We start from the raw sequence: 25,715 nt of genomic DNA, 5'->3' as shown, positions 1-25,715 counted from the left end.
TTCCCACAGACATCTGGTTGGGAACAGGATGTTGGACTAGGGGGGCCATTGGCCTGATCCGGCAGGCTGGTCTGCTTAGCCAAGAGGGTGGGGAAAGGATGAGAACAATGATTGTTTAAGCCATGAAGACTTGTTAAAATTCATTCAGGCCTCATCTAAAGGAAGGATCTCCAGATGTACAAAGCCTTGCCACGTTGACATTTGGCCGAGATGCTAGCTCAACACATATTAAGTTAAAAGGTGCCACATTCTGGATAATCATCTTCTCAGCATGACTGATGGGAGGCCTTAAATGCTGCAGGAAGCAATCTTAAGCCGGCTAGTACATACTGTGTCTATTTGCAGCATGTTCTGTGCAGAGATCTTCGGAGGTCATGTCCAAAGGTTTTTTGTTTTGAACTGCCTCTCGATTTAATTCAACTGGACATAGATCCATGATACAAATCCTGCCTTTTGTTCTTACCTTGGTTTATTACCGGTATATTAAACCCTTCCACAGAACCCATAGTCTCTGAAGTCCCCATTTTCAGCATCAACAGATCTGACTGAAAAATGTTTGTAATGTTTCCATTACAAAATAAAAAGCCGCCTGGTATTATTATTATTATTATTATTATTATTATTATTATTATTAGGGCATTTTAGTTAAGAGTAAAGCAGCTACATAGGCAAGACGCATGAAAATATCCAGTTACTGCCCTATAACTCATATTTTTAATCATGTTTGATTAGTGGTGTTAGTTTACCGTGAGAGAAACTGCACAAACTATCTAGTTAAAGAAACTGACAAGTTCACTATAGATTGTCAGGAAGGAAATTTTAATCGTGGACAGACATACTTGCATGCTAAATACAACTTTGGACATGCCTTTTTTTTACTGTAACTTATTTACCGTAGTAAAAGAAACAGCCATCACCTACTAGATAATACAGTTCATGCTATCCCTGTTTTATGTCATATCATACCTTGATAGCACATGGCTTCCCCCAAGGTATCCTGGGAACTATAGTTCACCCTACACAGAACTACAATTCCTAGCACCCTTAACAAACCAGAGCCCATTGAAGCCGTGTGCTTTCAATGTCCACAATGTGGATGTGACCTTGGTGAATGTGATTATTACCTGCACCCCTGATCTACTGGGATGTCCTAAGGACATTCTGTGCTGTTTCAGAGAAGTATGTATTTAAAATTTTAACAACAGAATTACACTATTGATGTTATCTCATTGACTCAGTGCATTGTCATTTTGATTGCTGGCCACAGCTTTGTAACACTTATCAATTTGGCACTGTCAATATATGTGACCCTTAACATAACAGTTGCCATGTTAATCTTCTGAAGCAAAAACAGCACTTAAATGACAACAAAATCATATGCATTTGAAGTCTAAAGTTCACTTTGCCCAGCTGCGGGAAATGAATTTTGTTTGCAGAAATATTATGTTAAGGAGAATGTGGATTGAGAGGTTAGTGTGTAGAACTGGACATTTCCCAGGCGTCATGGAGAATGTGCACATAATCTGCCCACAAAGAAGGAATTGTGCACATTTCCCAGACAATATATGTAGTCTCCAACCAGCCTTGGAAAATACGCATATATCAACTGAATTTTGTCTATTCTCTGGTCATTATGCTTTATGTCCAACAGGCTTTGAGAAATCCTGTCAACGTATACACAAGGAGTGTGTAGAGAGGGAAAATGTAAGGTGGGGGTTCAATGGCAATGAGATGTAAAAATTACATTCAATGGTGTATCTTGTCTAAGGCCATTTAGTGGGTTCATGGGTGCACTGAAATTTGAACTTAGAACATTTTGTTCATAAATCACTTAGCTATACTGCTACAGCAATTCTCAAGTTCATTTAAAGTAGTTGTCAGCTTTCAAGGCATGAAATGATGGAACCTTAGAGAAATAATCACTCTTCAGCTACTTGTGAACAAACTTGTAAAATCATGAAGTGCATGCAACTTCACGGGTGGATTTATTTTGCATTATGATGTGTTACAAATGCAGCATTAGTGCTTTACAATCTCTCTGCCGATTAGCTGTATCACCACTTTGAGCTAAGTAACCATCATTCTGGTTTTACAGGGAGGAAATGAGATGGAGGAAGTGATTTGCCCAAGGACATGGCTGAGTTAGGTTACAAACCAAAGCTTCTCTGCCACTCAGGGCTGATGTCAATGCGCTTGCAGCAGAATGAGATTTTCCACTCCAGCAAGTCTCGTGAGTAACAAAACTACAAATGACAATTGGTCAAAAAGGGAAAAAAGTTAACACTAATATGTAGTAGAGAAAAATGCCAAGTTTGATATTACTATTGGGTTCTCTATGCAAAAAACATTAACATAAAAAAAGTTGCCCCAATGCAATCCAGAAATTTCTGCATCAGTTCACTAAGCCTTGAAAGCCAATACACCAAAAAAGTACTGAGGAAGAGGTTTGACTGTAAGAGGTCATAATATGTTTAAATGACTACACTAAAAAGCTGTGAAAATTTATGCTTTGTGACTAAAATAATGGGCTGTAGAGAGGGTTTCTCACATGCAAAATGGTTTCCTGTGAAAAATGTTCCTGATTTTTTTGGTCTTTAAAATCTGAGCCCAGCATTTCAGAGTCATATGTGTATAATGCTTAAGGTATTTGTAGGAAAATATACCATGTTCTGTTGTTCTGCTGTACAGCAACACACAACAACTGAGTTAATGCTGGAGACAAGTTTATTAAAGATACTACCAAAATTTTGGCAAACATTCCAAAAAATAAAATAAAATCAGACTTGTAAACATAATGCTTCCCTTTTCAATTGGCAGCACTTTTGAAAGAAATATATTAAGACAAATGAAAAGACAAGTATAAGTCAATTTTGTGACCAAATAACTTATGTTCCCACATGATAAAGTGACGGTTTAACTTAAATTAAACCAATTAACTGCATGAAATGAAAGTTTGTGCTGTTTGATGATCACAGTATTTTATAGTTAAATACATCTTTGTTATATTCCTGACACACAGGAAGAAAAATCTTTAAATATACATTTCATGTAGGCAATAGCTTCATTGCATATTCTCTTCAAAAATACTTTTATAGCAGTATATAAATAGGTCACCTACATGTTAATTTTATAATTTTGCCCCAAAACTATAGAATATTTTTTTTTGTAAAGTATCAATTTTTCCTGGATAAGAAAGCTGACAAATCGTTGAAATGGAAATATTTGTCTTCCAGAACAGATGCAGCAGTTTTATTGGAAAAAACCCTGCATTAACACTTGTCAGTTGTCAACCTGAACATTTGGCCTATATAGCAGATTTACCCCCCAACTGTGTATGCACACAACCCCCCTCCTCTCTCTCTCTCTCTCATGCACACACGCAGACACACACACACACACACACACACACACACACACACACACACATTTCAGACACAGTAGTGCTTCCCATTTTAATGTACTGGGAAGCAGTGTTTATGGAGAAATGGATTAAGTACAATTCAGATACATAAGCAAACAATGTAAGGCAATCATTGCAGTGGGGGTTCAAATCACAGAAATAAGTTACCCTTGTTGATAGGTGTGTGCATGTGCACATATTCATTCACACCTCTGAACCCTCCAGAAACAACGTTTACTTTATTGTGCAAATTTTTAAACTTTCTACCATTTAAGGCAAATCGTTTTTGCATTAACAAGAAAAAGTCAGGAAAAAACAGGCTTGTAATTCATCCATAAGCATCTGCTTCTGCTAATATATATTAGCAGAACCTCAGAACTACAGAGACTGGATCCCCAGTACCCAATGGTAAAATGATTTCCATGGATAAATGAGTAAATGTTAAGGATAAAAAGGGACCAGGGAAAAAGCAGCTTCAACTATGCAGGGAAGCAACATCCTCACCATCAAGAAAAACAGCAACTCAGCCTGCTAATGCTGAAACTCCCGCATTAGAGATTTCACTTTGTTTTTAAACCTTAGAGCAAGTCTTATGGAATTTTAAATAAATAATCTTTAGTTTATTCACATCTTCTGGTCCAGAGCCCTAGTGCCATGACTCTGCGTGCCGTTGGTCAAATTCACCTATAAGTCTCTTAATGTGAGCCAGCTTGTTGTGGAGATATTCACATCTGTACTTTTCTTCATGGTAGTTAGGACTAGACTGCAACAGAAACAAAAGTAAAATTCTAACAATGTACAATCTGACACTGACTGTATATAATCCACAAAACATTGTTAAAAAGTAATGAAATGCAAGCCTATAAAACCACAGATAAAACAAAACCTAATCTGCAAGCATCTCCTGAAACCTACCAATTCAGAAAGAATTGGAACCATCACAAAGTTGGGCTCTTAAAGCCATCTCAGATACACAGTTCACGAGGATACCATGGCCGTTGGCACTGATGCCAAGAGGTCCTGCACAATAATCAGGGACATGCTTCCCCTGTTTAGGATCAGTCAGGGATGTTTCAGTCACAAAAGTGGGATAGAAAACAGACTGAGAAGATTCAGACAATCAAATTCCATAGAGGAAACTTTTGATTTCAGGTAGGTTTTTTTTTAAGTTAGCATTTTTTTGCCCTTTGTATGTTATACAACCCATGCCCAGGCATTTTCCATAATTAATCAGATAACAAAAATCACGGTTACACAGTGTAATTCACTGTATTCTGTTCTCTATCAAGGAACTCATGTGTTTTGCTTAAGGCTGGTGACAGATCTGGCAACTACCGTGTTTCCCCCTTTTTAAGACACCGTCTTATAACTTTTTTTCCTCAAAAAAACACACGGTGTCTTATTTTCAGGGGATGTCTTATTGTGTTTTTATGGTATCTATGGTTCCGGGCGGTGGGGCGGCAGGCCTCCTCGGCCGGGCCATGAAGAGGCCAGGCTGCTGGCTAGGCGCTCCGCCCGGCGATGCCTTTGTGTCGGTTTTTAAATTCTTTCTTCTATTTCCCCCCTGCCAACCGCTCCAAGGTTCCTGCTACTTTATTTTTCGGGGGGGGGGGTGTTTCGCATGAGGATGAGCAGGGCTGAGGGATCCCGCCCGGCCTTAGACAGGCCACCCGCGCGCCTTCAGAGCTTGGCCAGCCGAGCTTGGCCTCCGGGGAATGTGGGACCCGGGCAAGGCGGCACTGAGAGCCCCCACGGCTGCGCAGCCATCGCCCTTGTTGCTGTGTTCCTTTCAAGCCTCTCACTCAAAATGAGGCGCTCACTGCACTTGGAAGGAGCCGCGCGCCCACGGCTCATGCAGCAAGGGCCCTCCCGACTCCTACCCAGGCGCCCCTTTCCCCTCCTCCTTGCCGTTTCTGGGCGGCGGGCGGCAGGCAGGAAGAGGCCAGGTCGCTGGCTCGGCGCTCCGCCCGATCGGCGCTGCGGAGCGCTCCGAGCGATCGGCGCTGGTTCTGGGCGCCAGGGTGGCAGGCCTCCTCGCCGGGCGCTCTGGCGGCGCAGAAGGGGGCAGCAGCGCTCCCGCCGTGTGTCGCCCCGGTGGTGCGGAAGGGCCTGCGGGCCTCCCGTCACCACTCTGCCTTGGGCCATGCAGCCCATGACACTCCAGCGTCACGGAAGGGGCCAGCAGCGCTCCCGCCGCCGTCCATCACTCCAGTGGTGCGGAAGCACCCGCGGGCCTCCCGCCGCAGCTCAGCCTTGGGCCATGCAGCCCACAGGGGCGAGCAGCGGCCTCGCCTCTGCCTGGCCCGGCAGCAGCAGCAGCAACAGCAGCGGGAGGACAAGGACGGCGCTGCTGCTGGGTCCCGCTGCCTCGAGGCAAGCGGCGCTGCTGCGCGGAGGTATGGCTTATTTTCAGGGGGTGTTTAATCTGCACAAATGCTTAAAAAGCCTGCTATGGCTTACTTTCTGACTACGTATTAAAAAGGGGGAAACGGTACCACGTTTTTTAAAATGAAGGTACTTCCTTCTCAGAGAATCCATGGTGTAATCTGAAACTTACTGCACCTAGCAGAGACTATTCAAATGAAGTCTTCAATCTCCATCTTGAGACCTTACAGCCCAACACAGAGTTCCCTTAGCTCAGTTGGTTAAAGTGTGGTGCTGATAACACTGTCCCGTATGGGACAGCTGCGTATTCCTGCATTACAGGGGGTTGTATGACCCTCAGGGTCCCTTCCAACTGCACAATTCCATTCTACAACATCAAGCCATTTTGTTTTGTTGCTTTAGTTCTCTCTTGTCCTCATTCCCTACTTTGTCTAACACCCACCCTGATGGACAGTTCAGGAGAATGCGAAGCTCACTCTTTATTTTGTGACATTTTGGTTGGTCCTAATAAAAGGATTGCTAAACTGCAGCTTTCAGAATTTTTCATGGAGACCAACCAAGCCTCTTTTGGTTTTTATGCATAATTTGAGGCTACTGCAATCTTGAGAAAGTCAGAACTCTTGACATACACAGTATTCAAAAGGCACATCTAACTAATGCTACATAGAAACAAGCAATGTTTCAATACTAACGTGGCCTTGTGGTTACAGTGAAGGTTGGCTGCATATCGTACTGCAGTTGAAAGGACAAGTGCCATTTCGTTTCAAAACGGGACCAGCTGAGATGTTTGTGAAGTGCTTTATGTGGACCCAGGATGTGCTTCTGGAGACACAGTGCATACAAAGTGCCTGATGTGTCCACAAATACAGCCATGGGTTCCCAGAACTAATTTGATCACTGTGGTAACTGAAAAAAATGGTTACCGCACAAAAGAGAATTGGGCACAGCTATTGCTTTTGGACCCATGGCTGAACCAGATCATGTACTACTTCCTCCACATTGCTGGGTCCTTGCAGTCACTCTGTTTTAACATGGGTTTAAAACACCTGAATTGAATTAAAATTCTGGAAGCAGGAGGTACAATGCAGGGAATGCTAGGTACAGTCATACCTCAGTGTACGTCTGCTGCAGCTTGAGTACTTTCGGTCTGAGTACTCCACGGACCCGGAAGTGTTTAATTCCGGGTTCCGCAGCGCGTGCGTGTGCAGAAGCGATCTGCGCAGCACGCACGCATGGAAGTGCCACTCCGTATAAGTACTTTTCGGGGAGCGAATGGCTCCCCGGAACCAATTGTGTACTTAAACTGAGGTACCACTGTACTTCTAAATCCTACTGTCCAGGGGGAGCCCAATGAACAAAGTTACATGCAATAAAATGAAGCCTCTTGCACTTCAGTGGGATTCAGACATTAATGCAGGCATCCCCAAACTTCGGCCCTCCAGATGTTTTGGACTACAATTCCCATCTTCCCTGACCACTGGTCCTGTTAGCTAAGGATCATGGGAGTTGTAGACCAAAACATCTGGAGTATGCAGTTTGGGGATGCCTGCATTAATGTATCTGGATTGCTCAGGTGAAAAACACTTGTTGGGGGGTTTATTCCACCCTCATCTGCCTCTCTCCACCTCCGCCAATGGGACCAGCTGATGTACTTCTCAGTTCATGCCTCTCTGGCAGAAGACTCCTCCCCAATCCTCAACAGATGGTTCTTCTAAGGCCCGAGTGACTGTCACTTCCCTTCCCAGCTCTGCTCTGCTTCCTAAGTTATGTGCCCAGGCTCAGAAAGTGATGCAGCCACATAAGGCATACAGCTGCTCAGTACCACATTAGCAATTACTCCTTCAGTTTTAAGCAGCAAATGAGGGAGAGCACATAAGAAGAGGCATATGGTCAATTAGAGCCTCACTTCTAAGTCACATTTCTAAAATTCTCATTGTTTTAAGAGCACTATTTATAATTCTGAATATCTGGGATCAATACCAAATCTTGGCTTGTCACTATGGCTAGAGGATTCAGTTGGAAAGTGAAATGCTATAGAAGGCAGGACAAAAATGTACTTCACTCATATGAAGATTCTCAATTCACAATGATCATAGAAGCCAAAACAAAACATTTGCCACAAACATATTAAAAACAGACAAATAGAAGCATTTGTCCAGACTGAAAAGCAAGCGCAATGCAATGAGAATCCAAGAGGCAATGATCCAACATGGTTTCAGTATTTAAATACACGTCACCTAAATATGTGTTTTAATCCATTTCACTGTAAAATTAGAAGTGCTAGAATTATATACAGTGAAGCCAATATGAGTACAGGAATTAGGTCTTTTTGATGTTAACTTTGAGCTCTGATTAATCCTATTCAGCTGGAATGGCATAGTTTTATACATACACCATACACAATAATTAAGTATAAGTTATACAAACCTGTTTGATCTTCCGATATTCTTGTAAAACTTCGTCATGAAGGATCTACAAGTTTAAGGATAAATTTATGGTTACTAAGTACAGCTAGCAATTAACAATTACCTTAAGATTAACTGAAGACAGTGTACCACACCTGTACAGTAAGAACATCCATCTTACACATCCCTGGATCACACATTCATTTTACCAAAAACTCCCACTCTCCCCTCAAGAATTGGGATGGTGTGAATCTGGTATTGTAGTTTGAAAACCCAATTTGTAGAGCCCCTCATTTCTGCCTTCTCTGCAGAGAAAAATAATCGCTCACTAATGGAGAAGAACAGTCAGTAACAAAGAGTTACTGAGCCAGTTCAGACAATCATATCTCAGCTTACTAGGCTGAAATATGAATAAGACTTTAAACCAACTTCAAACTGTTGCTTAATGTCTTGGCTTGTTCTGGAGCTGGTATCCCTGGAATACTGAAGCTGCAGTATCCCAGTTTGGATGAATCAGGAAACTATGATTTGTGGGAGAGCCTTGTTGTTTTGATGGATGTCATTGGAGGCTAGAGCTTAACACACACACACCCCAACCACCCAAAGGGGACTATGAACTTAAAGCAATGTTGAGATTTAAGAGGAAGAACATGGGCCAAAAAGTAAAAAGTCACTGTGGAGGTGAGAGGAATTTTGCAACGTATGTGTCTCTGGAGATGCTTCTGATGGGAGCGGAATGGTGGTCCCCACTTGTCAGCTATACTTGGAGAAAAATACCCTGCCTTCAGACTGAGAAAGAAAATGGCAATTTCCTGGAACTTGTTGATCTAGCTGACCAACTGAAAGGAGAAGACTATAGTTCCTTGGGAACTTCCTACTATGGGATGGAAGGGACGCGAACTGAGCAGAGGAAGATTGGAGTTATCCTTGAGATTTCAGTTGTCCACCCCAATCACAATGGAACAACAATACAGTGGTATCTCAGTTTACGAACTTAATCCGTTGTGGAAGTCCATTCTTAAACCGAAACCGTTCTTAAACTGAGGCACACTTTCCCTAATGAGGCCTCCCGCTGCTGGTGCCCTTCCACTGTTCGGATTCTGTTCTTAGACCGAGGTAAAGTTCGCAAACCGGGAGTTTGTAAACTGAATCGTTCGTAAACAGGACTGTTCTTAAACTGAGGTACCACTGTATTGTGACCAGCCAGCAAAGAATGCAGTTTAAAACATCAATGGCAGACACACAAGACCAATGAATGTCAACAACTGGATTTATCAGATCACATCTGGACTGAAAAGAAAAATTGCTCCTCACTTGATGTTATATGAAAAATTAAATAATATAATACAATGAATAGAAATCATTAAGAGTGCAGCTGTTGAATAAGTGATAATTTTGTAAAATGGAATGTAACCAGAGGTAAATAGGAGTATGAAGCCCAATAATAGTAGATGATAAAGATGCATCAAGAATGGTGTGCGGGAATTAATTTGGAAATAATTTGTATAATTTGCATAATCAGGCAAAAATTTGGAAAACCAATAAAATTAATTGACAAAAAAGAAACAGGAAGCTATGGCTAGTTAGAGGCTTTCTGGTTGGTTGGTTTACACTGTATGCACACAGTCCCTTTGCTCTCCCATTTGCAGTGTGAGCAAATGTTCATCTCAGTTTATTAAACCAAGATATGCTAATCTGAATGTGGGCATTGCCTTTCAGCATCAGAGAGCTTTTTGACTACACACTTTAGGAAGTCTCCTCTCCTCCTGTTCTGTTTGTGCTAAGCAACACTCCAGGGGTTAGAGGCTAGGACAAAAGAACCAAGTTTATACAAATATCTTGTTGATCCTATCACAACATGAGCGTCATCCTGCTCTTGCACAACCCTTTGCCATCACTAATCATTGGGTTTTAAGACTCAGCAGCAAGTACTGCTTCTCATTTATTTTAAAGTAATCTGAAGGCACAAGACTGATGAACCTATATCCCTTATCACTATATTGGTTTGAACCAGAGAATGGGAGTAAACACTGCAGATCAGTTCATGATTGATATATAAATAATTCTCCTAAAATAATACAATACTTGTTTTGTATTATTTCCTTGCCAAGGAAAGTAAAGATCCATCACTTCCCAAGATAAAAAGATGTGATGAGGTTTACAAAATAGAACCAGCCTCTGCCAAGTCTGCAGGACAGGAATGATCACAATTGTGGAACATTTCCCAGGAGTTCTTCTCTATAAGGCAGGGGTTAGCAACCTTTTCCCACCGTCTCTCAGACCATGTGGTGGGCCGGCTAGATTTTTTTTTTGGGGGGAAATTAAACGAATTCCTATGCCCCACAAATAACCCAGAGATGCATTTTAAATAAAAGCACACCTTCTACTCATGTAAAAACACCAGGCAACCCCCACAAATAACCTAGAGATACATTTTAAATAAAAGGACACATTCTACTCATGTAAAAACATGCTGATTCCCGGACCATCCGCGGGCCGGATTGAGATGGCGATTGGGCCGCATCCGGCCCACAGGCCTTAGGTTGCCTACCCCTGCTTTAAGGCCTCCATGGAGGGATCTGGCACATTCAAGGTACAGTCAAGTTCTTTTAGAACTTAAAATTATGGCCATACCATGGGGAACAGATGTAATGTGCACCCAACAATTCTAATCCCAATCATCAGGCATACTTGGATGAAGGTTAAAGCTACATTAACATCAGAGGAAGGTGGAAAGCAGGTTTTACCTGATATTCTTTTGATCCTGGAGAAAGCAGTTTACGCTTTGCATCTAGTTTCATAAACTTTCTAGTAACACTCTCCATCCTTGCATGCAAGGTTCTATATTCATCATATTCTGCGTTGAAGTCATCCTTGTAACTTTGTCGTTGTTCATAAGAGATAATACCTATGTATTTTCTTTTTTAAAATAGAATAAAATAAACAAGATTTAAAATTCATGGTATTGTAATTTTTTAAAAAAGTTTATCATAAATCACTTCCCCTTTAAAACTTATTAAGAGGTATAAATTACTTAATTCCCCCTTCACTGTCATGGTGATCTAACCACCTTTTAACTACCGGTAGTCAGAATTTACGGTAGTTTCTGCAATCTCCAGGTTACCGGTTATTTTCTTTTTTAAAAAAATGTTCACAACAACATGCATTTTTACATAGGAACCAAGATATTAAAATCAAAGACTGCGGATTTTTAAAATTCTTCTGTGAATTTGATTATAGTTTATATTTCCTACAATTAATACAACTGAAGGACCTTTTAAATATCAGGCAAAATCTCATGACTTTGGTGGACTAAAGAAGTTAATAAAAAGCCCTGGCGGCTAAGACTTAAGAAATAGTTACAGTATTGTATCATACGATTGTGTTGGAGAAAAGATAAACAGCTTCCACCTCACTGAAGATGTTTCAGTAGAAATACATTTTATGCCATCAACCTAATTGCTGCCTATTGCTACATATCTCCAAGCATCCCTCTCTGCTGGGTTAGGGCAATTAGAAGGAACAATATTATAGATTGTCTCCTTTCTGTTCTTGCATTGTCCTACGTTTTATCCTTCACTTTATCATTATTCACTTTTCATTGCTCTGACCATGCAACAGCCCTTTAATTCCCTAAACTGGCTTCCTGTTTGCTCCTAGATCATGCACAAGATTCTTATCCGTACCTTCACAACCCTCCACAGCCTTCACCTTTCCATATTCAGTTCTTGTATCTTGACACAACCCTAACTGTAGCTATTACTCATCCAGCTCCACCCTCCTCAACTATCTGAAGGTCTTCTCCTACCTGAAATAACTTCCCTCTTTGCTGCCTCTTCTACCCAAAACTGTCTCCCTGAACACCTCCATGCTGTTTACTCTCCAAGCACTTCCTCAAAACCTGCTTTCGCCATGTTCTCAAGCCTCTGGGAAAACCCCCAGTCCCAATAGCTGATTGTAACTAAACCAAACTACATTTATGAGAAATAATGGTACATTCTATTTCCATTTACTGCTGCCTCCAACACTCTCCACTTCCTCTATTTCCCTTGTGCCTATTCTTAGACTGCAGGTGCTTAAAGACCTGTTTTCTCTCTTTTTGTAAAACACCATGTACTTAGGCAGCACTGTAGATTAAAAAAACATTATTCCACTGGCCTTAGTAGCCTTTATCTGTTTTCTGCATGACTGCTAACAAACAGTGCCTTTGGGAGAGAAATTGCTAGCCACACCATCAAATGAGTTTTTACAGGAATGCAAGACACCATCGTCTCAGATTTTTCTGCACAAAAGGAGTGTGTGCTGCCCAAGTAGAACAAAACAGGGCTCTGTGCCAGTTACAGCTGATATGCGATAGACATGTGCAGGCAGCGTGATTCCAGGGACAAGGGTCATGTGAACATGACTTGGAGTCATTGCACTCTCATCGCCCTGTTGTACAGTAGCACTACTAGGCAAGGTTGTGTCAGCATTTTGATTCACAACATTCAAAAGCACACACTGCTCTTTCTTTCTTTTTACACCAAGGGTTATTAGGTTTACTGCATGTATTTAAATCCCCAGTACGGATGGCTTTTAAAAAAAATCTTGCTCGAGAATGAGAAGTAAATCTCTTTCCAACACAGACGGGTGTTGGAAAAGCATTTCAAGTAACTCATAAAAATGTTCATTTCATTTTCTTTGTCTCAAGAAACAATTACAAACAGGACATACTGAAAATCATCAAACAGGTGTTTGAAAATAGTTACTTTTCAGCATGATTTCTACAATAGCACTAACTAGTTAGGTAAAGGGACCCCTGACCATTAGGTCCAGTCGCGGACGACTCTGGGGTTGCAGCGCTCATTTCGCTTTATTGGCCAAGGGAGCTGGCGTACAGCTTCCAGGTCATGTGGACAGCATGACTTAAGCTGCTTTCTGGCGAACCAGAGCAGTGCACGGAAACACCGTTTACCTTCCTGCTGGAGCGGTTCCTATTTATCTACTTGCACTTTGGCATGCTTTCGAACTGCTAGGTTGGCAGGAGCTGGGACTGAGCAACAGGAGCTCACCCCGTTGCGGGGATTCGAACCACCGACCTTCTGATCGGCAAGCCCTAGGCTCTGTGGTTTAATCCACAGCACCACCCGCGTCCCAGTTAATTATTACTTAATAGCTAAATTTGTGACTGCTGCAAACTGGACATCTACCAAGAGGAGATGTTATGTCCGAACAGTGCAAACTTCTAGTTGTAGAAACCTTTACACCCCAAGCAGGCTGCAGTTCCACACCATTGGCACTGCTGAGAAGCCAGCTCCACCAGATGTTTCAGCTTCCTCCACTATCAACTGACAGCAGCTATTCCATCAGGTTGCAGGAAAGAGCAAGACTGAAGCAGAAGAGGAGCAACTTTTGGCTCCTCCTCTCCCTGAACCATTTCTGTCTCAGCTGGTCATTAGAAAAAGTTCTTAACTGAGAACTAATGCCTGAATTCTTCTCCCCCCCCCTTTCCTTCATCCTAATCTCTTTTTCTTTTGTGTCTCTTTTTAAGCCTGAGGGCTGAGACTGTCTTATCACTGGTCTTTGTGAGGCACTCTGGGAGCCTTTTCAGATGAACAGCTGGGTGGGAATACTTTAAAAAAATAAATGAGCTTAGCTGATTGGACAATATTTTTGTTTTTTACATCCCCCACCACTATCTCATCTAAGGAGCACACACACTCCACATTATCTATGTCAACTTTTAGAAAAACAACAATGATTTTGAAGCACAGACATATTCTGGGGAAGAGGAGCAAAAAAAAGTCACAACAATAGTATTTTTTACATGAAGAGTTTTGCTATTTTTATTGCAAACAGTCATAACCCAGTCTGCATCACAATGGCTTTTTCAAAACATTCATGTTGTTTTGATGTTGTTTTGATGCCCATTTGTTTCCTTGACTGTAATGGCTTTTGTGTGCGATTATTCTTTTTCACTCCCTTTTGCTTTCGATGCCATGTATCAAGGGTGACCCATGCGATTTTGTTTGCATCTGTGCTACAAAATTGCAAGACATACTAGTATGCCATTGTCAACAAAATCACGTGGATTGCCACGGCCAAATTAAATGGCAAAAGGGGAAAGGAGAAAAAATGGTGTTTATAATCAGCCGCTGCTAAGGGAGCAAAATGGATGCAGAACATACCAAAAAACAAAAACAAAAAACAAAAAACCCCCAAAACAAATAAGTTCAGAAACAGTGTCAGAAATCGCTGAAAATATGAAGTGCTTTTCAACAGAAAGATATGAAGTGATACTACGATGCAAACTACAAAGTTGTGAAGGAGCAGACATGACTCACCAAGTGGGGTGGAGCCACAGCAACAGCCTCTGGGAAGCCGCATCACTGTTGCTTACGAGGGGTGAAATGGCGGTGAGGTTGAGGTTCTGTGCGCACCCCTTCGGGAATGCGAATTAGCTCCACCAGTGTGTCCGCACAGCCCCAACCGTGCCACCGCCTCCCCACTCCCAGTACACTTATTTTGCACGCTTCTCTGAGTGTAGGAAAAGCAGCATACAAATGCCGAGAATGAATTAAGTCGAACCTTTGCTCTATCACTATGACAGTTGATGCTAAAGCCAAGATACATACATAGAAGGGAGCAAACTGCATAGAAGCTGGCTTATACTACTTTGCAAGATCCGAATCATATGTGGTCATATGCATTCCTATGGGATTCGCTAGACGAATTTTTCGCTATAAGAAAAGACCCGTGGAACGAATTAATTTTGTCTAGCGAGGCACCACTGTAAGAGACTTTTCTCTTCAGCGCGGGAATAGGAGGGAAAGTCAAGGCAGAGCTGCAATAACATAAGTCTACTTGAAATCTTACACAGAGCAACATTTCCAGGCAGCTTCCCCCTCTTTACTTAGTAACTTTCTTAGTTACCAAGTGCTTTTTCACTTTGAGGGAGGACTGCATAAATTGTTTCCTGCCGCTCTATCCCCTTTCTCCAGTATTATCCTACTTACACAAAGTAGTCCGGTAGTTCACTTGTTGACAAAGGATCTGCGGTGGAAGTGCAAGTCTCTTCAACACCTATAAAGAAATACAAGTTTACACACTTTGATAAGAGATTGTTCCCAAACCAAACTGGATTTGACTTTCAAGTGCCTACACAGAGTGTTCCTTTCTAGGGATTAGCTTTAAGAGACAATTAAGAGCAAACCACTCTGTCGAATATTTATAATAGTAGTTGCATGACAAATTCTGAATCGGCCAATGGCAGGAACTTAAAATGCAAAAGGAACTTTGGTTTGCGTACAATAAAAGCAGTTCAGTCTTAACCCAAGGTCAGCCTTCTATTATTTCAAGACAAGTTGTGGCATCTGCACAGCAATTCAAGAATTTCTGTGGCAGATGTCGGTGGACAAAAGGAGATGGGAGTTTTACATCAACATCCAGCTTTCACTAGGGCACAATAAATAACAATGGAGTGGAATGCCAAAGTGCTTTTCTTTCTGCTAATACTTCCCCTTCAAACAAAGTTATGAATATGCAAAGATAATCAAATAATTTACTATAAAATAAGCTGACAAGCAATTACTGGGTTGAATCTATCTCTCATCAGAATGGCAGGGTTAAAAACAATTGCTTGGATGTAAAGAATTTCTTGTATGAACAGAAGGCACTTGCACTTACATGTGAGGCTATATATATTATATATATATACACATACACATATAGAATTCTTACAATGCTGCCAAACACACACAATCAAATATAGTGGTATGTTAATGTATTTCATATCAATATATAATCCAAGGAAAAGCTTATTTTGTATTCCTAAAAATATAATTTAAAAATGTGTGTTTCACCCCCTCTTAAGCTGGACTTAGTCTGATAAAGACCAAGAATCTGTGATAGTACCCTGTGTGACCAAGCAACTACAGTAAACAAAGACTAATTCAAATTGTCCCAGGCCCTGACTAGGACAACCATGCCATGAGCCTCAGTGAATTGGAAATATATTGTATCTAGTCAGCAATAATATTTAAACAGGAATTTGTTCAAAGATGTAAGCAACTTTTTATTTAACTTCACAAAATAGTTTTAAAATAGTCCACAACTAAATTTGGCTCTACAAAGTGTGTCATAGGTCCTTTAGAAAAAGTTACAAATCACAGCCCCCTTGCTGATATTCAATAACTTTTAAAAAAATAGCAGCTACATTTCCTCCCAGTCTGGGTTTTTCTAACCACAGCATCTTTGTATCCTTTCTAAAATAGGGAAGGCAACAGATGGGTGGACAACTTTCGGGATAACAACTCAAATTCCCTGAGCGGCTGTCACTACAACTATTAGGGGAAGCCCGGAATTCTGTATCTAAATACAGTGAGACCTCTAGTTAAGAAGTTCATTTGTTCTGGAGGTCCGTTCTTAACCTGAAACTGTTCTTGACCTGAAGCACCACTTTAGCTAAAGGGGCCTCCTGCTGCCACTGCGCCGCCGGAGCATGATTTCTGTTCTCATCCTGAAGCAAAGTTCTTAACCCAAGGTACTATTTCTGGGTTAGCGGAGTCTGTAACCTGAAACGTTTGTAACCTGAAGTGTTTGTAACCCAAGGTACCACTGTACTGTGTCTTGAGACAATGTCAAATCTAACAGTTGAGAAATTAAAAGAATGGTATTCTTTCTAGCTATTTACTAATGGAATGCCTATGTACTTTAGTACCCTACTTTTCAGTTGCAAGCATGCTGGGGCTTACCTCTAAGTAATGTGATTTCAGTAACACCCCACTAGACCTTCTCAAAGCTCAACTCCGAGGTGAGACAGTGTCCTGGTGACTGTAAGTTTGCGGCTGGTAATCAAGGCCAGCCAAAATTTGTAAACTGCTGCATACTGGGTTCATTTCTGTCAATGATTTAAATATTATTCCTGTCCCACCCACTATATTAAATCTCAAATAAATCAATACGAAGGAAATCTGTGGGGCAGGTTAGAATAAATGATGGTCAGAGTACATTCCCACAGCTTTTTGCAGCTGTTACTTCTCTCCAACACTGAAACTGTGTATGCACGTTTATAAAGAGAAAAACAACCTTACAAGAACAGGCTTACGAATATATACTTCAGCTGATTAGAGAAATTGTTCGGAGGCAAGATATATACACCGTATAAGGCTTTCATTCATGTGGCTCTGAATATGTATTGGTCATTGGCAACAGATTTCAAATTCAGGCAAAAGGAACGAGACAGGGAATTTCCATGTACAGTGGTGCCTCGCTTAACGAATGCCCTGCTTAACGAAATTTCCGCTTAACGAAAGGTTTTTTCTAGCGGAGGTTGCCTCGCTAGACGAATGCGTTTTATGAAAAATTTGTCTAGCGAATCGCGGTTTCCCATAGGAATGCATTGAAATTCAATTAATGTGTTCCTATGGGCAAAAAAATTAAAATTCAATGCGTTCCTAGACGAATTTTTCGTTTAAGAAAAGACCCGTGGAACAAATTAAATTCGTCTAGCGAGGCACCACTGTATTACATCTGCATTGGTTTAACTGCTTGTGGGCTGGCTCCATTCTGCACTAATAACAGTAATGTCTGCATCCTGGAGACAAGGGAGGGGTTGGCATGGGAGGTAACCACTTCATTCAACTATCCCTTGTGTCTACCTGCATGCAGGTATTACTGTATGCAGGTATTACCATGGGCAAATAACTCCCATGCTTCAGTGCTATTGTAATTATAGGGCATAGGTGCCTTGGTCGTCCAAAGTGAAAAGCAATGGCAATACCTTCAATCAATTTCAGGCTGGAGTTCTTCAGTTTGACAATTTCCTTCTTTTCACGGTCTCTCTCCTTCTCTGCAGCATTCCCAGTGTTGTGGTCTTTGATTTGGTCCTTCTCCTTATGCTTCTTTGACTTCTTCTTGGATTTTTTGTGCAACGCTGAATGTTTCTCATCCATAGACTTTGGGCACACTGACAGATCTTCAGCAGGTGCTGGGATTTCCAGCGGAGTCCTAGAAGTGTATTTCTGATGCTGGTCCCCATAAATGCTGCCATTCTGACTCAAAGTGTCAACAGGCAGGTCTTGAGTCCCCCGGCCTTCAGGAGTGCTCGGGGAATTGGAGTTAGAATTCACAGTCCGAGGAGGATTTGAAACAGGAAGGCAAGTTGGAGGAAGTGGCAGAGCAGCTGGTGTTGCAGCAACTGCAGGGGGAGGGGGAGGCTGAGAAGCTTCAGCATTCTTTTCACCAGAAGCAGTCAAGTGACCATTTAGTGTTGGTTGAACTCTATTGGTAAGATGAGATATCCTTGGTTTTTTGCTCATTAAAGGATCAATAAAATCAGAATCCAAAAGCCGTTTCTGCAATAAATTGAGGCACACAAACAGAACTGTTATTTTTGCAGTTATTAAGAAATGACAATTAGAAATAGTTATAAAGGAAACATTATTTCAAGCTTTAGAAGAGTTGTGTGAGCAGAAGGGAGCTCCCACAATGGATTTTATTTATGGTGCCATGGGAATTCTCCATTGGACATGGATTCATTCCTTAAGAAAACCAAATAATTCACACTGTGATAATTTAGATCAGGGGTCAGCAAACTTGTTCAGCAGGGGGCCGGTCCACTGTCTCTCAGACCTTGTGGGGAGCCGGACTATATTTTGAAAAAAAATATGAATGAATTCATATGCCCCACAAATAACCCAGAGATGCATTTTAAATAAAAGGACACATTCTACTCATGTAAAAACACCAGGCAGGCCCCACAAATAACCCAGAAATGCGTTTTAAATAAAAGAACACATTCTACTCATGTAAAAACATGCTGATTCCCGGGCCGGATTTAGAAGGTGATTGGGCCGTATCCAGCCCCCAGGCCTTAGTTTGGGGACCCCTGATTTAGATATTAAAGGAACAATGTTTGTACTTAACATGTCAATTGGTGCTAAATTAATTTTCTGTAACCACGAAACACACTTTTCTTGTCCTAATTTCTCGTGTCCACATGCAGCCATTACCAGTACCCAAAATATTTTGCTGCCTCAAGCAAAGCATCAAATCGTGACTCCCCACCACGATAGAACCAACACTTTAAAAAAGTTTTGCTACACTCTTCAAACATTAATTTCTGCATTTATCAATCCCTTTCACCTATACTATCTGAAGTGGTCAGCTTCACCTTGCTGCAGGATAGGATCAGACTTTTTCACATGGGAGGAAAGAATAATTCCAATATTGTCTAAAGTCACTCTCACCCAATAGTGGAGTTTTTTTTTTAAACAACAACACAGACTGAATACATGCCCAAGAGCATGCATGTACACACCCAAGCTAGATGCTACTTTGCTAAATCAGCACTTTCCCGGGGAAACAACAAGCCACATTTTGAAACTGAAAAGCTTAAAATGCGCTTTGGTGGCACGGGGCTGCCAAACTGGAAAGACAACTAATGCCAGGTGTATGTGTGCTCAAGTAGTCAAGTGGGTTGTGTCCAATGACTCATATCTATAAGGACATGGACTGTTTCAGTACAGTGCAAGAAATCTTACCAGAAGGGCTCAGCACCAATATACACAACAGATTTAAATTAGATGTGAGTCAGAGAGACCGCACAGAAGAGACAGAAACCAGAAGACCCAAAAGCAAGCACAAAAAGTCATTCTTCCTCCTTAAGGCAGATTAGAACTGCTCCTGATTCTTTTTCTCTTGGAACACTTATTAGGAATTTTAAGCCACTCTATAAGTGCAATATTTTCAATTTTGGAATACTGTTGTAATTCCCTCTCCAAAACAGGTGTTACCATAATATAGATATCTAAATAATTACTTCAGAGAAAAAGAAGCTGCCTTATATCAAACTGGAACACTCAACCTTCTAGTTCAGTGTTGTCTATAGTGGCTAGTAGCAGCCAGGGGCGTAGTGTGGTGGGTGCCGTGGCTGCCATGGACCCGGGTGCAATTTAGAAACAGGCTCCTTCCTCAGACCCTGGCTCCTTGCCAGAAGAAGCTATGCCTTGGCTGCAACACTTGTGCCTGTTGCAGTTCCACCCCCTGGGTCAGGCCTGAACCGGGGGAAGGAGAGCAGGCAAGTGGGAGGAAGAGCTGCTGCCCACCCTCCTCAGCACACCTTGAGCCTGGCAGCAACAGCTCTGCCACTGGGTCATTTCTGGAGAGCGGCTGCCACCCACCCGCCTTGGCTGTGACTTGCCTCGAGCCTGGCTGCAGTAACTCCACTGCCAAGTCACGTCTGACCCAGAGGCAGAGAGCTGTAGGAGAGTGGGCAGGAGCTTCCCTGCCCTTTTCCAATCCTGAACTCTGTGCCCTGCCCGCCCCAGGCAGCGCGGGCATACGCTCCAAAACTGGTAGCAGCTCTTTCAAACTTCAGACAAGAAGATGCCAGGATTGAAGCTAGGACCTTTTCGCATGCCAAGTGAGTGTGCTCTACCACTGACATGGCTTTTCCCCACTAGTCAACTGAATCTTCCAAACATACATCAGCATTTGTCATGTGTTGCCTTATTGGATGAATCAGGGTATAAAGAGTGACAAATAAAATACCTGGGGAGGAGAAGCAGATGCAGCATCTTTTTGAGAACCCAGAGGAGATTCCAAGTGACCGGTGCTGGTGACATTCTGAGATGAATTTAGTTTCCTGTAAAGATCACCCACATTCCAGGTTACAAGGAATATCAAGTTAACGATGCTCTAGCAGTTATTATTTGTAGGAAGCAAATAGCTTTTGTTTTCAAATCAACATATTACAAAGAAGGGATTGAACTTACCGGGAGAGTATTAATTCCAGTGACTGTTTATCTATTTCATTGTACCCAGGCCAGTCTTTCTGAACTTCCTTATAAACATATTCTTTCAGTGTATAAGAGTTGTCCTTTGGATTCAAATTGGCTACCTACAGATAAAGAGATAAAAATACAAACAGTATCAGCAAGTTGACAGAACCTGGTGTTCAACACAACAAACCATGAAGGCAGGTCTCCTCCACAGTGGTGCCTACTCTATAGAATGCCTTCCCCCAATTCCAATGTTTGGGAGGCACAGACTGTTGGGTTTGTCCATTGTTTCCTAAAATCCCACTTAATCAGACTTTCCCTGACTGGTAGCACTACACCCTTCCTAGTTTTATTCCTGTGATTGGGCTTCTCAGTATTATTTACTCTTGTAAATCACTTTGCAAGTGGTATAGAAATATTATTAAAGAAATAAGCTACAGATAAAATTTGGGTAAGACCATGCAAGACTGATGTAAAAGCCACAACAGCTACATAAAAATTTATCCCAAGAGTTTAGAGAGAATATAAATACCATGTTAAAAATAGTTTTGCTTATTTAGTGTATGTGTTTGCACACAGACTCATAGAAATGTTTTAAATACAAAACATATAACATATACATACACATGATTACACACAGACATATGATCTGATATGACTGAATACATCCAGACTCCATCCTAAGCACAAATTTGGTTCAAATTATCACATACCTAGGTCACACAGTTTTGAAATATGTGTGAATGTATTTACCATAATCTGAAAAAGAGGTGGCTGACATTGCATATTCCCTTCATAGGTATTAACCTGTACAATTCAACATATTAGTCTAATCCTGCATTTCTCTACACCTGGACATTACCTAATTATCCTCCTAAATTGCTTTGGTTACTGAAACTATTGCAAAAATAGCTGGTGTTCTTTCTTATGTTTATCCCACTTGTTTTTTAAGACATATACAGTATTTATTTCCCTCCTTATTCTTCCTAGATAACGAAAAGCAGAATTTTTAGCTAACCCTAACTGATCTCTCAACTGGCCTAAGATATCTGCTTTCTTCCCTAAATCACTACACCATCCATCAGAGCATTTCAGATTCATAAAACTTGTGTAAACCATGGAATCTTTTCACTTTCTAGAGTCAGTGGCGGAGCATATGCCCACGCTGCCCAGGGGTATGGAGGGTGGCCTCCCAGGCGCAGGATAGCCGCGTGCGCTATCCCACTTCCTTCATCTCCCCTTCCCGCTCGCCTGCCTCCCTCCCGTCCTCTCACCTGTCTGCCTGCCTCCTCCAGCCAGGAGCACGGAGCAACAGCGCACTGCCTGCCTGTGACTCCCACGCCTACCACCAGCCATCAGGGGAAGGGGGTAAGCTGCTGCCCCATACTCCTGGCTGGAGGAGGCAAGCAGGCAGGCGAGCGGGAAGGGGAGAGGAAGGAACCGGCAAAGCGGTGCAGGAGCTCTCCCCTTCCCCCGACAGCTCGTGTTAGGCATGGGAGTCTGAGTTGTGGGCAGGCGGGCAGAGCACCGAATGTCACCCACGCTCAGGGATGACACTCAGAGTGGTGGGCCACCCCCACCCGCCAGTGTCTAGAGTGATATATATATAAGTGCTTAAAAGATAACCGACTATGAAATTATTCAACTATTTTATGCAATCACTTTTAAACACCAATCAAGTATAGCTGTCTATCCCAGATACCTAAACTATGGCTACATTCCAAAGAAAAGATCTGCATATGCAGGAGCGAATTGCACATGAAGCTGGAACTTTGCTTATTGTTTCTGGCGCAGCAGTTTCTGAAGAAGCAAACTGCTGTTTAGCTTAAAAACCAGGTTGCCTCTCTGGCAGTGAGAGCTGCATTAGTAGGAGTTAAGACTTCTGAAATATACTTCTCAGCTACCTTGTAGTTCCTGCAGAAAGAAGAGTCTACATTTTTACACACGTGGAATTACTTCATTGATCCCACTTTGAAGGCTTGCATTTAGCAAAAGAGTTCTATTCTACCCACTCTTTTTCTAAATTCTTTTGGAAGTAGCTTATTAGTCTTATTTTCTATTTCCTTATTCTTGTCAATTTAAAGACCCCATTATAATCACTTCCTATGTAAGATTTCTCTTTCAGCTAATTAAATTAATTTAGCTGGGGGGGTTATAGAAGTTCTCATTGATTCAAGTTTAAAGCATTCTCCCTCTTTAAAATACCAGGAGAAAAATTTCTTGAGGAGTTTGTTTTCTCAATTCTTAAAATGAGAATTTTGAGGGGGGAATGCTCTTTTTAACTGGGTTGTTTAAATCCATTGGCTTGTAACATACTTGGCAAACATACTTGGTACACTTTGCCCTGTGAATCTTTGCTGACGAAGAATAGTTGAAACAGGGCCTTGTCCTGATTTTTACTGGAATTTATCTTTATTTGCCTTCAACATTGGGATTGATTCCCATTTAAACTCCGCATCACATCAATAAAACCTTGTGAATATTTTTTTGGAATCCATCTTCTTTTGGCTGAGTTCTTGCAATATATCGTTTATTCCTGATGCCTTCCTTCACTTTTTCACATTCCAGTGCTCTTTCTGGCCAAGCATAAATGTGCTTGGTCATGGAAAATGTGACCCCAGATTCAAAGTAGTCCTCCCATTTGAGCAAGCTGATGCACAAGCTTTATCTCAAGAGCTTTTACACAAGAGTCTTTAGGTTTAGACCCAAACTTGCAGTTTTTTTATATAGATGGATGTTGGCAAAACTGGAGGCATATTCAAGATATGCAAAAGAAAAACAAACAAAAACAAAAACTAATTTGGCATAAGAACACTAGTTTAAGCATGGCAATATACGTACCATAACCACTGAAAACAGAAATATGAGAAAGGATAGGAGAGTAAAACAAATAATCTCACCTGCTGAAGAATAATTGCAAGGGAATTCCTGTCTTTTTGACTAACACCATCTTTGAGTAAGCGAGCAAGAAGCTCCGGTTTTTTATAGGTTTTCAGTGCCAATAAGTGAATCACTCTGTCCCTATATGGCCGCTGAGAAATACTGTTGTTTGTATGCATCTTGCGTATTGTACTTGCTGGGTTGATGGGAGTGGACCTTTTCCTCTCAGGCACTGCATCTGGAATACTTTGTGGCGCTTTCCGAATTTGTACTCTTTTACCTATATGCAAGATAAACAACTGTTTTCATTTCTCTCCACCTTAGACACAAACGAGTTACCCAAAATTTACTTCCAAACTGACTGCTGGAGTAAAAAGGTTCATTGACTCAAGTTTTTATGACATACTAGGGATTTAAAATAAAATAAAATTAGATTTTAGAGATGTGTTCCTTCTTTGTACCTATCTATATACATAAAAATGTAGGCATTGTGCACACAGATGTAACAGCCTTTCTCCGTAACCGCTGAACTGTAATTTAACAAATTTGGCCACAACGTTCCATGCCCATCAGTAAGGGATCTGGCATAATCCCCCCCCAAAAGCAAGCCTTTCATACCTAAAATAATGATTAAACACAAAAAGTGGCGCCCAAATTAGACGTCACCAGCAGAAGCTCTGAAGACTCTAGCAGCATTCAATAGAAGGGCAGATCGCCCACTGCTGCCTGCAAAGCCGCGCCACCAGATGACACCACAAAATTCCACAGCAACCAACTGAAAACAGGCCTTTTGCAGCAACAAGGCCCAACATTGCCAGGTGGAGGTAGGGGCCTGCCTGGGGTCCCCGAATAGGGGGCAGGGATAGGTAATGGGTCAGAACAGGGTGGGGGGAGACACAGGGATGAAACCTGCCCTCTCCACAGTATCTCGCCTCGGCTTTGCAGACTAGGCTGAGTGGATTTAGGGGTCTGCCTGGGTGGGGGATGGGGGGGGCGAATAGGCCGCAGCATAGAATCAACTGAATATGGGCCTTTTACAGGACCGTGCCTTTGGTTAGAATGTTATTTCACATAACACATGGGGGTAGGGGAGTCAGGGTTGGGACAGGGCAAAATTTTACAGAACATGCACATTGGGGAAATGATTGTGTGCAAAATGAACGGGTCACAGGGATAACCTAGCAGTTTCTTACTAGCAGTTTCTTGGCAGCTATAAATAAAATAATTGATCCTTTGATAGCTGATAGATACTACTTAAAGACTTTCTACTGCTTCATTTATACTAGAAGGAGATGCTAATAAGCTATTCCTAGGAAATAAGAGTTCAAAGCCATGCATGGCTAAACTCACCAGGTTGCTTTGAACAAGTTTATTGTGGGATATGATTTATTTATATACTGTTTTTAGTCCAAAGGCCCCCAAAGTGGTGAACTATATTGATATTACTACAATATGACTGCGATGATATTGCTCACTCAGAGCACTAAAGATGATAAGCAAATATGTTTCTCGTTAATATTACAGAATCCAATATGTCTACCGTAATGATTTCCACAGCCAGTCAAAATAGTTGCTATGAAGTTTCTCTGAAGAACCCACAACTAGCATGTTTTGGTTCTGGAGCTTTGCTGTATCTTTCCAGGAAAAGAGCTTTGCATCACCACAAGCATTCAAAATTATTTGGCAAGAGATCTCTCTTTTTAAAAAAGTTCTGCAGTGCTTCATCCCTTGTATAAATCTTGGTAACTGTGTGGAAGGAGGAGTTCTAATGAAAACCATCTGAACTCCTTCCACATACACACAGATCCCAGATTTGAACAAGGGATGAACAGCTACTAATGCTTGGGAACATGGCTATTTAAGATTTCTTTGGTGTTGTGAGTT

The 25,715-nt window shown here is 41.6% G+C and overlaps 1 protein-coding gene across 1 annotated transcript in view; it reads right to left on the bottom strand.

Annotated features, from left to right (window-relative positions):
- Nucleotides 1-2,706: 2,706 nt before the first annotated feature.
- Nucleotides 2,707-25,715, bottom strand: part of ELL2 (elongation factor for RNA polymerase II 2) — a 42,378-nt gene continuing 19,369 nt past the window's right edge. The window contains exons 5-12 of the mRNA XM_035099692.3: nt 23,852-24,111; nt 20,946-21,070; nt 20,722-20,815; nt 17,951-18,524; nt 15,186-15,252; nt 10,938-11,109; nt 8,213-8,257; nt 2,707-4,163 (exon numbers count right to left, since the gene is read on the bottom strand). Coding sequence (XP_034955583.3) covers nt 4,047-4,163; nt 8,213-8,257; nt 10,938-11,109; nt 15,186-15,252; nt 17,951-18,524; nt 20,722-20,815; nt 20,946-21,070; nt 23,852-24,111 — 1,454 coding nt within the window. The 3' untranslated portion in view covers nt 2,707-4,046. The remainder of the gene's footprint in view (nt 4,164-8,212; nt 8,258-10,937; nt 11,110-15,185; nt 15,253-17,950; nt 18,525-20,721; nt 20,816-20,945; nt 21,071-23,851; nt 24,112-25,715) is intronic.

Source organism: Zootoca vivipara, chromosome 10 (assembly GCF_965207765.1).
Source record: "Zootoca vivipara chromosome 10, rZooViv2.hap1.1, whole genome shotgun sequence".
NCBI classification, from domain to species: domain Eukaryota; kingdom Metazoa; phylum Chordata; class Lepidosauria; order Squamata; family Lacertidae; genus Zootoca; species Zootoca vivipara.
Note: the sequence above shows the minus strand (reverse complement) of the source record. Positions and strands in the feature narration are given on the sequence as shown.